The sequence below is a fragment of the Myotis daubentonii genome, chromosome 8 (assembly GCF_963259705.1).
Source record: "Myotis daubentonii chromosome 8, mMyoDau2.1, whole genome shotgun sequence".
In the NCBI taxonomy this organism is placed as follows: domain Eukaryota; kingdom Metazoa; phylum Chordata; class Mammalia; order Chiroptera; family Vespertilionidae; genus Myotis; species Myotis daubentonii.
Genome location: NC_081847.1, coordinates 31,110,022 through 31,125,425, shown reverse-complemented (window position 1 = coordinate 31,125,425; position 15,404 = coordinate 31,110,022). Strand labels below are relative to the sequence as shown.

Below are 15,404 nucleotides of genomic sequence, written 5' to 3'. Positions count from 1 at the left end.
TAATACCAAAAATATGAACCATAAAAGAAAAATATGATATATTAGACTTCATCAAAATTTTAAATGTTGCTTTGTAAAAGACCCTGTTGAGAGAATGAAAAGACAAGCTAAGCCCTAGCTTGTTTGGTTCAGTGGATAGAGCGTCGGCCTGCAGACTGAAGGGTCCCAGGTTCGACTCCGGTCAAGGGCACATGCTCGGGTAGCGGGCTCAATCCCCAGTTGGGGGCATGCAGGAGGCAGCCGATCGGTGATTCTCTCTCATCATTGATGTATCTATTTCTCTCTCTCTCTCCCTTCCTCTCTGAAATCAAATATATATAAAAGACAAGCTAAGATTGGGAGAACATATTTTCAAATCACATATCTGACAGTAGAATACATAAATTAATAACTCGCAAAATTCAACAGTAAAACATATGCAATACAATTAGAAAATGGGTAACAAGCATGAAGGAACATTTCTTCAAAGAGGACACAGAGAGGGTGCCGGGGTCCTGCCCCAGCAGGTCCAGGGGTCCCCAAAGGTGTAGACGGAGTCGGCGAAGAAGGAATGACATGGAGACAGCGTTCAGTTGATCAGCAGCCTAGCCAGGATCGCTAGCCCGGATCTCCAGCAAAGTTCTGTTTCGGATCTGCAGAGAGGTTCTGCTTAGGATCTCCAGCCAGGTTCTGTAGCCATGTTCCCTCGCTAGGTTCTCCAGTCAGGTTCAGTCACCAGGTTCTAGTCAGGCTCTCCTGCCAATCTCCGCAGTCAGGTTCAGTCCAGGATCCCCTGCCATGCTCTCTCGCCAGGCTCCGCCTCCAGGCTCCGAGGCCAGTCCCTGTCCAGGATCCTCCGGCATGCTCTCGCCAGCGAAGTTCTTCTGTCCCTAGAGAACGTTCTGTGTAGGTTCTGTGCCTAGGCTCTGTCTCTCTTGGTCCTGTCTTCCAAGCCCTGTGTTCTAAGTTCTGTGTTCTGAGTTCTGTCTCATGAGTTCTGTGTCTTGCTGTCTTCTGAATTCTGTCTCTTGCTGTCTTGTTACAACTGTATTTATACCAGTTCATTTTAATCCTGTCAATCTCTATTACAAAGGTTAGGGCGTTTCTTATCTCCATTCCAGGGAGTAAAGATTATGTAGCTTAAGCATGATTGTTTGTAGTTAAATTGATTAACTACCCGCCTGGCACTTAGTTAAGGAGTTTCATCCCCTCCCTAACTTCAGGGGAAAATCCCTACCTGGGGATTCAACCTTTCTCGGAGAGGTGACCTTGGTTAAAACACAGTGCCAAGAAGGTGAGCAAACATATTAAGAACCGAATGCTATATATGCCAGGTCCCTTGAAACAGCAAGGATGGACCGGCTCCCGGCAAGAGGACACAAGAAAACCTGTTCACCACCATTATCCATTAGGGAAATGCAAATTAAAATCAGAATGAGATATTACTACACACCTATTAGAAAAGCTAAAATAAAAATGACAATACCAAAATTCTGGTGACAATTCAGAGAAATTGGATCATTAATATATTTCTGAAAGAAATTAAGGAAGATAGCAATAATGGAAATACATATGTGTTCATAAATAGGAAGACTTAATGTCGTTAAACTGCCAATATTATACAAAGAAATCTATAGCAATATCTATCAAAATACCGAGGACGTTTTTGCAGAAATAAAACAATCCATCTTAAAATTCATATGAATTCTCAAGGAACCCAGAATAGCCAAAACAATGTTGAAAAAAGGACAAAGATGGAGGACACACTTCCTGATTTCAAAAGTTACTAGAAAGCTACAGTAAGCAAAGCAGCACTGGCCGGTGTGGCTTAGTGGATTGGAGCATCACCCCTCTCTCTAAAATCAGTAAACATGTCCTCAGGTAAGATTTTTTTAAAAAAAGGCAGTGTGGTACTGGCAATTTTTGACAAGGGTACCACGATCATTCATTGAGAAAGTACAGTTTTTTCAAAAAATGGTTTTGAGAAAACTGTATATCCACATGCAAAAGAATGAATTTGAAGCCTTACTGTACACCATATATACAAAATTTAATTTAAAATAGAATAGAGTCCTGGCCAGTTGAATGAACATTGACCTATTCAAATAAATGGTGTCAGAGCAAAAGGTTACTGGTTCAGGATCAGGGTACACACCTAGTTGCAGGCTCGATACCCAGTAGAGAATGTGCAGGAGGCAGCTGATGGGTGTTTCTCTCTCACATTGTTTTTTTTTTTTTCTCTCTCCCTCTCTCTTCCCATCTCTCTAAAATCAATAAAAAATATTTTTAAAAAGAGTAAAGACCTAAATGTAAACCTAAAACCATAAAACTTTTATAAGAGAACATATGAAAAAACATATGAAATGCTTCATGACATTGGATTTGGCAATGATTTCTGGCTATGTCACTGAAAGCACAGACAACAAAAGAAAAATATATAAATCAGACTTCCCCAAAATTAAAAATTTATGTTCACCAAAGGACACAACAGAATGGAAAGGCAACCCAAAGAATGGGAGGAAATATTTGCAAAATCATTTACCGAATAAGTGTCTAATATTCAGAATATATGAAGAAGGCCTAAAACTCAAGAAAAACAAAAAACCTATTCAAAATTGACTAGACATTTCTCCAAAGAAGATATACAAATGGCCACGAAGCGTATGAAAATATCACTAATCATTATGGAAATGAAAATCAAGACCTCAATACTACTCCCACACAAAGTAAGATGGCTACTATAAACACACACACACACACACACACACACACACACATACTAAACAAACAAACAAAAACAACCTCAGAAAATAACAAATATTAGAAAGGATGGAGAGAAATTGGAAACTTTGTGCACTACTGGTGAGAATGTAAAACAGTGCAGCCCCTGTGGAAGAATATGGAGGTTCCTCAAAAAATAAAAACTAGAATTACCATATGATACAACAATTACACTCTGGGCATACAGCCAAAAGAATTAAAAGCAAGGATTCTTGGATGTTTGTACATCCATGTTCATAGCAGCATTATTCACAACAATCAAAGGACAGAAGGCAAGTGTCTATCCACAGAAAAATAATAAACTATGGGGTATACGTACAATAGATTATTAAATCTTAAAAAGGATGGAAATTCTGGCACATGCTAAAACATGAATGAACCTTGAGGACATTATAGTAAGTGAAATATGCCAGTCACAAAAGGACAAATATTGTATGATTCCACTTAATGAGGTTCTTAGAATAGTCAAATTCATAATGACAGAAAGAATGGTGGTTGCCAGGACCTGGGGGAACAAAATGGGGAATTATTCTTTAAGAGGTACAGAGTTTCAGTTTTGTGGTGGATGGACAGTGGTGATTATAGCACAATGTGAATGTACTTAATGCCACTAAACTGTACACTTAAAAAGTAGTTAAAATGGTAACGTTTATGTTTATTTCATCACAATTAAAACATTTATTTAAGTTATAAAAAGCCAATCTCATGTAAAACAAAAATAACAAAGAGGGAAAACTCTTCTAATATAGAAGAGATTAAAGAATAATAATACAATGCCACATATGAAATGTAATATGATTTTAAAAAAATACGTTTTTATTGATTTCAGAGAGGAAGGGAGTGGGAGAAAGAAACATCAACGATGAGAGAGAATCATTGATCTGCTGCCTCCTACACGCCCCCTACTGGGGATTGAGTCCATAAGCCTGGCATGTGCCTTGACGGAGAATCAAACTGTGACCTTCTGGTTCATAGGTCAATGCTCAACCACTGAGCCACACTGGCCGGGCTGTAATATGATTTTTTAAAAATATTTTTACTGATTTTTAGAGAGAGGAAAGGAGAGTGAGAGTAAGAGAGAAACACTGATCCAGAGACAGATAAGCATCAATCAGACCATCAAACCTCAGAGGGAAGGCAGGGGAGGGTGGGGGTAAAGGAGAGAGATCTACCAAAGGACTTGTATGCATGTATATAAGCATAACCAATGGACACAGACACCAGGGGGTTAAGGGCATGAGCGGGGGGCGGGGGGGCAATGAGAGGGATAAGGACACATATGTAATACCTTAATCAATAAAGAGAGAAAAAAAATAAAAGAGCTACTCTCACAATTTGAAGGAAAAAAAAGAAACAGTGATGTGAGAGTAAAACATCAATGTGAGAGTGAAACATCTATCGGCTGCCTCCTACTTGTCCCCTACCAGAGATTGAACCTATAACCCAGGCATATGCCCTGACTAGGAATGGAACCAGCAACTTTTTGGTGCACAGGATGATGCCTACCAACTGAGCCACACCAGCCAGGACAAATGTAATATGATTGTTTTTTTAAAGTGAAACATCCATGAGACATCTGGGAAAACTTGAATGTGGACTAGGTATTTGATGATAGTAAGCAATTACTGTTAACTTTCTTGGGTGAGATGATATGATGAAATAGTAGAATGTGCTTTTTCTTAGCAGCTACATGAGGGATTACTTAGGAGTGAAGTGATGTCTGCAACTTACCTGAAAAAAGGGAAAGAAAATAAAAATAATGCACATATAGCAAAATGTTAAAAAATTGCTGAATCTAAGTGATAGGTATAACAAGCATTCATTGTACTATTCTTTTACCTTTTCTGTACTGTTCGAACATTTTTATAATACAAATCTAGAGCTGGAGATAAGGGGAACATGTGGAGTAACCTAATTAGGGTTTTAGAAGTAGCATAACAGAAACTGCAAGACTATCAAGATTAAAGGAAACTTCTTTCCCTGGGAAATGACTGCCTGTCTCTCCTCACTTTTTCATGTTTTACATAAGATTGACTTTGCAATCATTCTCTACACTGGAAATATTTCATCAAGTTTGCCCTTTGGCCCATTTCCCTACCCATCTGGACAGTAGGCTACCAAGGTTACCAAGAACTCTTTGGTTTTCAAACTTACAAGAAGCCAGTGACAAAAGCATAAGTAGTTCATGTGACCAGGAAACAAACAGTTCCCCCACTACTGCTGTGGAAAGCCAAGACAATACTGAACACAAAAACAAAGAGTTTCTTTACAAGTATCCTGGCCAAATAAAGTAGAAGCATTGGTATCTCTTACTTTCTTGTCAAATGGGTAAAGCTAAATTCAGTTCTCCTTTTTGTTTGTACATTTTCTTGCTCCCTAAATTTAATTTTTAACCAGACATAGTCTATTTGTCACTGAACCATTAAACTTGTTACTTACTGAAATATTTGCCTATTAAAAAAAAAAGACCTGGTGAGTATATAGGAAAAAACCCCACATCCATATTCCCAGCACCCAGACTTAATATTTTAGCACATTTGCTTTAATCTACAGTATTGCCTTTTTAAATTATGCATATAAAATGTTAATTTGTTATACTTTTTGATGGAAAAAAAGAAATATTACATATAAAACTAAAGTCTTCATTGTTCCTCACCCCCCAGAGGTTACCATTATGAGTTTATGTATTCATCCAGACCTTTTTTAAATATATATTTTCACACATACACCAAGCCCACTCAGCAATAATACTGTCCTCTAGCTCCCAGGTCTACCTGAGCAAAGCTGGCATATCCTGGTAGACAGCCTCTGGTCACCCATAACTCCTTTAGAATACCTGTAGACTGAGCAGACCCAATAATGCAGTTTATGTTAAATATGCTACTTGTATACTATACTTTAGTTCTAACTTTCCTTGGATTCAGACTCAGAATGTAGACAGGCCACAAGATGAAGAAACCAAAGCCTAAACAGAAGCAGTTTGCTCAAGGTCACAAGGCTGAATAAAGATTAACAGCACCAGACCCTGAGTGACCAGGTACCCCAACTCTGAACCTTTTTTTTCTGATATACCTCACCTCACTGATTTCCTGACAATAAAATTAGTCACAGATACAGTATTTTAAAATTCGAAACAATTATCTCTGTTCTTCCCATCTTTTGATTTATATGTAACAGTTAACTCACCGCTCACTGCTTTTATAAGTTACTGTATACACCGCCACATTTATTTTCTTCTTTGTTTGTATTTCATTATCCTGGTTCCTTAGAAATGAAGAAAAAACTTGAAAATTTTATTTTTGCTTGTTTTTCCTCTGTAATCTATGCTAACCTTTTGATTTTCAAAACTCAATAAAAACGAATATATTCTCCTATGTATGCTCTGTGTTTTGAATATGTTACAAAGTGAATTCTCATACCAATCTGATTTACCTTATCATGGGAAACCACTGTGAACAATTTGGTGTGACTCTCTCACAGTAAAATATTTAGTCAGGTGAGTTTTTTGGTGTTTTTTTTTTTTTTACATAAAATCATAATCATGAGATATGCAGCTGTTCTGAAACATGCTCTTTCCACTTACCATTATACCTTAAGATCTTTCCAAGTTAGTACATAGAACCCGTCCTCATTTTAAAAATGATTGCACTGAATTCTTTTGTTTTTATTTAGCCAGCCACTAGGGTTGAGCATTCAGGAATTGTACTATTTTGCAAAGCAAACAATTCTTCTTAAAATGGGCAACCTTAATACAGTCATCTTTGTCATAAGTACAGAAGTTTCTGGAAGGTAGAGACTTAAAAGTAACACTGCCAGGTTAAGAGGTATCTGCATTTTAAATTTTGATAGATCTTACCAAATTGTTTTCTTAAAACACTCATCTAGACTCTGAGACCAAATCATGATGACGAGTACTTGGGGGTGGGTGGATAAGAGGGAGAGCGGGCAGGAATGGAACCAACTTTTTTTTGTATTTTGTATTGTATGTTTTTTCAACATGTAACTAATCAGTATCTTGTCAATATAGTCAGCCAATGAATCAAAAAACAAACAAAAAACATAAAAAACCCACTCACCTACAATTTCTCAGAATACCTGTTTCCCCACAACTTTCCAAACCATGTTGTCACTCTTCAACTAATGTTAATTAAGTTATATTCTCCCTAATCACTAGGTTGGTTGTCAAATGTTTATTGATCATCTATATTTTTCTATGAATGCATATTCGTGTTCTTTGTCCATTTTTATTTGATCATTTGGTCTTTTTCCCCTAAATAATTTATATATATTCGATCATATTTTAAAAGTTGTTTTTTGGCCATATGGTGCAAATATTTTTTTCAAACTTCTAAACTTTGTATGGTATCTTTTTCAGGCAGAAGTTTAAAAGTCTTATATAATTAAATTTTTTAATTTTATTTTTAAGATTATGGGTTTTATGTCTTCCTTTTGTGTCTTCCCCACTTAGTACTAGTATTATAAAAGTATAATAATAAAATGCCAATATTTCATTAATTACACGTGTATGTGTATTTTAAACATTTAGCTCTTTGCTCCTCTGGAATTTGCTTTTAACCTTTGTGAATCAGGAATCTGACTTTATTTCCCCTTCAAAATATAATTGTCCCAAGACCATATCCTGATGACCCTTTTAATCCTCTGATGTGGAATGCCACTTTTAGCATATGTTAAACTGCCATATATTGTTGGATCTTTTTTAGCTTTATTTGATCCATTTACCTATACTCACAGAATTAGTACATTTAAAAAATAATTGGAGCTTTAAATGTCATCTCTTGAACTTTCTAGTTTATGGATTATTTTTAGTATCTGCCAAGGTACATCCTCTTATCATTGTTTCAAAGATCCTGTGGCTTTTATTGAGCACTTTCTCTTTAAGATGAAGTTTAAAATCAGCTTGTTAAGATCCATAAAAATTCCCATTCATATTTTGTATTGATCATACTGAGTGTGGACAGCACTGAGCTCCCACTCAGGAACATGATTTGTCTTTCCATTCATTCCTCTCTGCTTTATACCCTTCTGTCAAGTTTTATATTTTATTTAGAGAAGTCTTATACATTCCTTAATAGGTTGATTCCTATGTATTTTATAGTTTTTGTTCCTATTTTGAATGTCATCCTTAGTCCATTACATTTTCCAAACAACTTGCTAAATTCTCACTTGTTCTAGAGCTGACCAACAAGCTATGCAGAAGCCATATTAGGTGGAAGTTTCTGAGGGAGCTCTTGGAAAGGAAGGGACTGACTCAACAGGAAGCTGTCCTTTCTCTTTCCCCTTCTTGCCTGTCAGACATGATATCACAGCTGGAGAGCCTACAGCCATTTTGTGACTAAGAAGCTATGAAGAATAGGAGCCCACATGCTCAGAATAGCAAAATATATACACGGAAGAGGCCTGGTTCCCTGATGACTTTATATTAGGACTAGCCGGCCCTTCTCTAGATATCTTTTACAAGAGACAATACACCCCAGAGTTAAGTCAATATTGTAAGTGTCTTTTACCAGCTGCAAAATGTAGTTCCTAACTGATAGGCCACCTCATCTAAAATAGTTAAAACTCGTACCCAATTGCAATTCATGCCTACACATATTTCATGAATTGGGGTACACAAGACATTCTAGAAATTAAATTCAAGAACTTCAGAAAATACTACCCAGCACAACTGGAAAATGCCATCTGGAAGTCTGTTCACTATATTCTAGTATAACGTCTTATTTTCCATGTTCTTCCTTTCTCCAGCTTTCTCTGAGCATTTCCTCAAACAATCTGTTCTTTGTAAAGTCAGTTTCTCAAGTCTTCATTCAGAAAGCATCCACAATTACTTCCCCCCACTTCTTTGACTACTAAAAGCATGCTAAATCTGGCCCTGGCCAGTGTAGTTCAGTTGGGTGAGGCATTGTCCTCCAAGCATGTATACTGGCGGTGAAACTTCACATTTTCAGACATACAAGATCATAGTCTTATATTTTGAGTTTTCTTAAGGCAGGGACCATCTGTATTACATCAATAACAATTACTTCTGTAGATCTGTAAACCCAAGAGAACCATGAGCATTGGTAACTGGCCAATAAACATCCTCTGAAGAGATAACCTTCCTCGGTGAGGCTTTACTTATGTAGAACATCACTATCGTGAACCACCTTCTCACCATCTAGCTCACAACTGTGATTCTTCATTTTCTGAATATCCATGAAATTTAACATAGCCCACAGCTTCACCTGCAATTATTCTCTATTCATTCAATAAATAATTACTGCAAGCAGTGTTGCATAATAGCTAACAACAGCAGTTCATATTTAGTGAGTGCTGACTGTATGCCAGACACTGATCTAAGCACTAGGGCATGCACTGTGGGAAATGGCAATGAAAAGCAGTCCCATCCCAGCCCTGGCCAGTATGGCTCAGTTGGTTGAGCATTGTCCCGGCACAGAAGGGTCACCAGCTCGCTTCCTGGTTAGGCATATGCCGAGGTTGTGGATTTGGTCCTCAGATGGGGTGTATGCGGGAGGCAACCAATAGATGTTTCTCTCTCACATCAATGTTTCTCTCTCTCTCTCTCTCTCTCTCTCTCTCTCCCCCCTCCCTTCCTCCCTCCCTCCCTCCCTCTCCTTTCCTTTCTCTCTTAAAAACAAAACAAAAAACACCATATTTTTTTAAAAGTCCCATCCCTGCCTTAGCTGGTTTGGCTTGGTGGATAAAGCATTGGCCTGCGGACTGAAGGGACCCAGGTTCGATTCTGGTCAAGGGCACATGCCTAAGTTGCCGGCAAATCCCCAGTAGGGGGTGTGCAGGAGGCAGCCAATCAATGATTCCCTCGCATCATTGATGTTTATATCTCTCTCTCCCTCTCCCTTCCTCTCTGAAATAAATAAAAATATATTAAAAATAAATTTTAAAAAGTCCCATCCATTTGATAATTCCCAGGGGTAACAAAGATGGCCCTTGCTTATGAGTCCCTTAACAAGGAAGAAATCCATCTTGTACATGGAATAGAGAAGCCCCCGCACAAGAACCCCTTAATCAGGTTGTTTTGCTTGATAGGGCACAGCTCCAATGGCTTCTCAATAAAGGTTGTACAGAAGGTCAAACTTTGAGAGCTTGCATGTGTGAAATGTCTCTATCCTTCCCTCACACCTGCCTGAGAGTTTGGTTAGATCCAGAATTCTGGGTGGGAATCTATTTTCCTTCAGAAGGCACTGCTTTTTCCATTATCTTCTAGTTTCCAACCCTACAGTTCCTGACCCTATCTATCTATGTGATTTGTACATATTCTTTTGTCTTTATAGTACTCAAAATTTTCATGATGATGTGCCTTGGCATGGCTATTTTTAAATTAATTGTGCTGAATTCTTGGAGAGTCCTTTGAATTTGGAAACTTATATCCTTCGGTTTTGAGAAATTTTATTTCATTTTGCATGATTTCTTCATGCCATCAAACAATAACCACCCACTATTCCTCCTTGTTACAGACATCTACAAACCTCTGGGTCATTCTGTCCTCCACATTCCCTGAAGATTTTAGATTCTGGATCATGGTCTCTTTTGCTATTATTACTCCCTCCTTAATTCATGATATTCTCAATATGCATAGATGCTCCTTCCACTACCTTTATCTCTGTTCCTTTACTCCTGTCTTCTAATGATGTCCTCTACCCTACCTCAGCTACTCCCTCCCACAGTGCCCACATTGAAGCAACTCAATACAGCTAAAGGAAAAGCATATAACCATACTAACTGGGTATCACCTTAAATTATGACAACAAACACCAAATGGGTATGTTTTTGGTGCTGCCTGGCAATCCTAATAAGGCAATATTTCCTTATTCAACTGATTTTTCTCCACTCTACTGGATGAATGCTATACCTTCTGTCTCCTTAAACATTCAACACCTCCCCCTTTTCATTTTTAGCTGACAGACTTCCTTTTATTTAGCTAAAAACATAGAAGTAATCAGAAGAGAACTTCCACTTCCTTCCACTACCAAGCTACCACTGCACAAGCATTTGTGTCCATAGAATTGCCACAGATGAACTGTCCATGCACTACTTTAGCCTGAGGTCAACATATCCATGTATGTCCTAGATCTCATTCTCTCTCACCTATTCAAGGACCTCACTTCTGAAATTGTCCCTTCTCTCTCTTTAATCATCAGTTTGCCTCTCTGTACTCCATCATTCCCATCAACTTACAAACATGCTATAAATAAAATGTTTGCCCACCTAAAAACAGAAAGGACTCTAACACTCATGCCCGCCCAGCTGAAGCCTTATTACTCTGCTTTCCCTTATAACAATCCTTGAAACAAAATCACTATGACTATATCTACTGACTGTCATCAATTTCTCTCCTATTTTCTCTTGAACTCACTGAATGAAAACGGTTCTTGTCCAAGTCACCATTGACCTCCACATTTCTAAATCTAACAGTTTATTCTTAGTCCTCGTCAGTATTTATCACTTGGCTTTCCACTGTCCCGGAATCTTCTCCTATCTCGGAGGCAAAAAACCATTTTCCCTCACAAGTTGGAAGATTTTGCTACACTTGTCTTTTCTACATGGGATAGCCCAGGGCTTGGATGTTGGTCCTCTTCTCTATCTACATTTACTCTCTGCATCTCTATCTAGTCTCAGAGCTTTTGTGTGTGTGTGTATTTATTATTTTTTTTAGAGAGAGAGAGGAAGTGAAAGAGAAACATCAATTTGTTGTTCCACTTATTTATGCATTCATTGATTGCTTCTTGTATGTTCCCTGAACAGAGAATGAACCAGCAGCCTTGATGTATCGGGATGACACTCTAACCACCTGAGCTACCTTGCCAGGGCCTAGTCTCACAGCTTTAAAATAAAAATTTGGGAGTCATCAGCATATGGGTTGGTATCTCCAGTCCCAATCTCTCTCTTAAATGCCAGACTTGTATATCCAACTGCCTACCCAATATCACCACTTGGATATCTATTAGAAAACTCAAAATGAACAAGGCCAAAATTGAACTCTATTTTCTCCACAAACTTGCTCTTATTCCAGTGTTCCAAATTAATAAATGGCAACTCATTCTTCCAACATTGAGCCCCAAATCAACTGTGCCCTCTTACACTATTGTTCCTTCGGCCCTATTTCTTCCTCAGTACTCATTTATCTTCACCCTGTATTACAATTTTTATTGTTTTGTCTCTTTCCACCTACAAAGGAGATCTTTAAGGGTAAGGGCCTGCCTTATTTGCTTGAATCCAGAACACCTAGCACAGTGTATATTGGATTATTTGTATAAAGAGTCAGTGAAATGAAACGAATCCTGAGCAGGATCAGATCCCTCTGCAGAAAAAGATTTTGAAGCAGGAAAGCATATTTTATACTGGTTCCTTAGTACGAGTCAAGATAGGTACTTAGTAACGACTCCAAACGCTTCTTCCTCGCTCTACATTTCAAACATCAGTCACCTGAAAGCTTGCTCTGCGTCCCAGACTGATGGACTAGCCACCACCTGAAGCACCAACAGTCACCAGAGGTAAAGAGAGTGGTAAATTGCACACCAGAAGGTATAGCATCACTCCTGTGCACATTTCATTGACCTAGAGGAACTCACAAGGCCGTACCCAAACCCAACTTCAAGGGGGCAAGCAAGTGCATTACCACATGCCCAGGAGGCAGAAACCAAAAACATCTGATGGACAGCACCATATCCTTTAAAAAAAAATGTTCTAGTTCTAAGCAACAAGATTTTACCACCTGATTTGTATTCCTTATCTGCAAAAATAAACACCACCACTAAACCACACACTTGCAAAATACTATCTATGGGTCTTTAGGAATGTAACTTCACCAGTTAGGCCTGCCCCTTTCATCACTCAGGAGTCAGAGTTAAGCAAGGAAGATAAGTATAGGTGACAGGAAAGTGCTGAGCCCAAATGTGCTAGAAATGTTCAATGTCAAAAGTCAGGGAAAAGGCTTGAATGGGTAAGAAAACCATGTTCAGTTACGCAGAGGTGAAGAAAGGAGGGGAACCTTCACCCAACTTCTTTTATCAAAGGTATAAAACAGCCAGGTCTTGGGGTTCCTTGCACTACCCCTTGTCCGGAGACGAACGAGTTTCACTCAAACTACTCAGTGGAAGATTCAGAGTTTGACTAGTAAAGTTATCCAACATTTATCTTTTTAGCATAAAAACACTACTTTAAAAATAACTGCACACTGCCATGTTTTTAGAAACAGGGAAGGCACCATATTTTAGAGATGGATTTCACTGGGAAGCTCTTTTTCTCCCCCTGAACGTCTCAAAAACTCAAGATTCCTACACTTAAGATGATGGGATGAACCCCAACTCTACAGAGAGCCTGGCTTTAACAGATGGCTGTTCCAAGTTCTAAAGTGCCGTTTCGTTCTATGTAAAATTCAAATACTTTCTAACAGTGAAACTGTCTGCCAGAAACGTTTAGGACCTTAGGGTGGATTGGCGATGGTTATCTTAAGCAGCTAAACACTTGGAACTGTCAAGTCCACAAGGAATTCCATTGAAGGGCAGAGGAGAAGTTCAAACAACCTCACCTGCCAAATTAAAAGCAAACAAGGACTTGCAAATGCAACCATGGGAATCTAGCCTCACCTCCCCATTTATTCATTCAACAAACACGCATTAGTTGCAGGGAAGGAATGCCAGGAAGGAAGAGAGGAACGTGGTTCTAAGATTTAGTTCTTGCTCTCCATTAATTTGGTTTATTAAAAAAAAAAAAAGCACAAAAACAACAGATCAGTGAGCAAACAGTTAAAAATACGATGCCGTAATCCCCTTCACAAGGATACAGAAAAAGCAGTTCCAACGTCTACGTTCAAAATCTCCTTTCAAGGGAACAATACCATATTTGCTTCATTAAGTGGCTAAAATAGAGAAAAAGCAAATGAAAATAACCCTCTTCGGGTTTAATGGCAGTTTTTCAGTGCGCCAAAGCCCCTTTCTTTCTCTCACCCTCCCTCCCTCCGTCTCAATGGTCTCTGCCACAACCCCTCCATCATTCCAACCTTCGCATTCCGCAGGCGGTCCCAGGCCAGCTCCATCACAAACAATGCCCAGACTATCAAGGTCACAGGGAGCCCAAAGGCACCAGGAGCAGAAGTCGAAAACAGATTTTCCTTCTCCAAAGGGTGCGGGCCCCTCCCCGATATCACCCTCCCCAAAGCCAGGCACCCCGGAGTTGTGAAGGCTAGTAGCCTCAGGGGCCTGGGGCCCACCGCTTTCGGGGTTCCCGGGCCTCTTTTTCCTATCCATCCAGTTCGTGTTCCCTCCTGCGCCCCTAATGACCTCCAACGTCCCCCAACCTGAGCTCCCCATTGTGGAGCGAGGGAGGGTCGCGAAGAGGCTGGGGCCGGGGAGGCGAGGACATGCGCAATAGGGAAGATGCTGTCAGTGTCTGCGTGCCTGTAGGGGTGGGGAGGGGGTCCCCCTTATTTAGGGAAGCCTCTGTCAAGGGGACAAGCTCTCGGGGAGACTTCCGATTGGGGGGCATTATACATAAGCCGTTTCTAGGGAAACCCCTTTGGGGTTTCTAATCAGGGGCGTTATTGTGTGTGGAGGGGGGAAGGGGCTCGTCTCTCTAGCGGTTTCTGAGGGCAATAACCTATGGGGCAGGCAAGTGGCCCATCCATAGAGGAGGACTATGGAGACTGTCTACAGAAAACCCTGCTGGGGGAAACGTTCTATGGGGTGGGATGTCCCGCTGGGGTCCTTCACAAGGAGCCGTTGTGGGAGGCTCTACACAGGACACGGGTCCCGGGGAAACGTTCCTCAGAGAGCCGTTTAGGGAAAAACCATCGCGTGGAAGCCATGCCCGGCCACACCCCGGGCTTTGAGGCGTCGTCGGACCCCAACAACCCGCAATCCCCTGCCGGGCCGCCCTCTGCAGCCTCGGTCCCGCGTACCTGACGGAGGGCGACCCGCGGCCGGAGCCGCCGGCAGACCACGCGCGGGGCAACCCCAGCCGGTGCGGGGGGTACACGTCCATGGCGGCGGGCGGCGGCAGCGGAGGAGAACCTGGCCGCTGCGAGGGTCGTGCAGGCCCGCGGGGCGGCTCCAGGGCCTCTGCAGCCGGGCGGGGCGGCGGGGCGTGCCGGGTGGGCGGGGGGCGCGGCGCGCGGGGGCACGTCGGGGGCGGGGGCGGAGTCGGACGTTGGCTGGGAGCGGCGCTGGGGGCGTGGCCACTGGCTGGGCGCGGGGCGGGGCGGGCGCCAGGGCGCAGTGCGGCGCCCCCTCCTGAACTGGCGAGCGGTCCCTGCGGGGCGCTGGGGTCGCCGGTACTCGGGGAGAGGGCTGCCACGCTGCCGCTCTGCCCTGTCTTCAGGCTCCGCACTACGGAGTGGGACTCTGCGCCGCCTGCAGCCACGCACACGGGCGCGCCCGGAGGTGGAGCCTCGCCCTGCCCCGCCCCGTTGAGCGGGCTTCGGCTTCCCTCAAAGCTTTCCTCCGCTGCAGCGGGATTCGGGGCAGCGCCGGGCGCTGGGCACCTCCTGAACGGCCTGCTCGCTTCCCGCTGCCGACCAATTGCACACCCTCCCTTCCAACACCTAGCCGACCTCAGGTTGGTAGTGGGCCCAGCTCTGAGCTGGGTATGGGTGTGAGAGGCTCCTAAGG

General features: G+C 41.5%; 1 protein-coding gene across 3 annotated transcripts in view; it reads right to left on the bottom strand.

Annotated features, from left to right (window-relative positions):
• DNAAF9 (dynein axonemal assembly factor 9) overlaps positions 1–14,906 on the bottom strand; it is a 137,247-nt gene extending 122,341 nt beyond the window's left edge. For 2 of the 3 annotated variants that reach the window (XM_059705663.1, XM_059705664.1), the window contains exon 1: positions 14,696–14,905. In XM_059705663.1, coding sequence (XP_059561646.1) covers positions 14,696–14,778 — 83 coding nt within the window. In that variant the 5' untranslated portion in view covers positions 14,779–14,905. Of the gene's footprint in view, positions 1–14,695 lie in introns of all 3 variants that reach the window. The other variant, XM_059705665.1, reaches the window with a different exon arrangement.
• Positions 14,907–15,404: the final 498 nt, after the last annotated feature.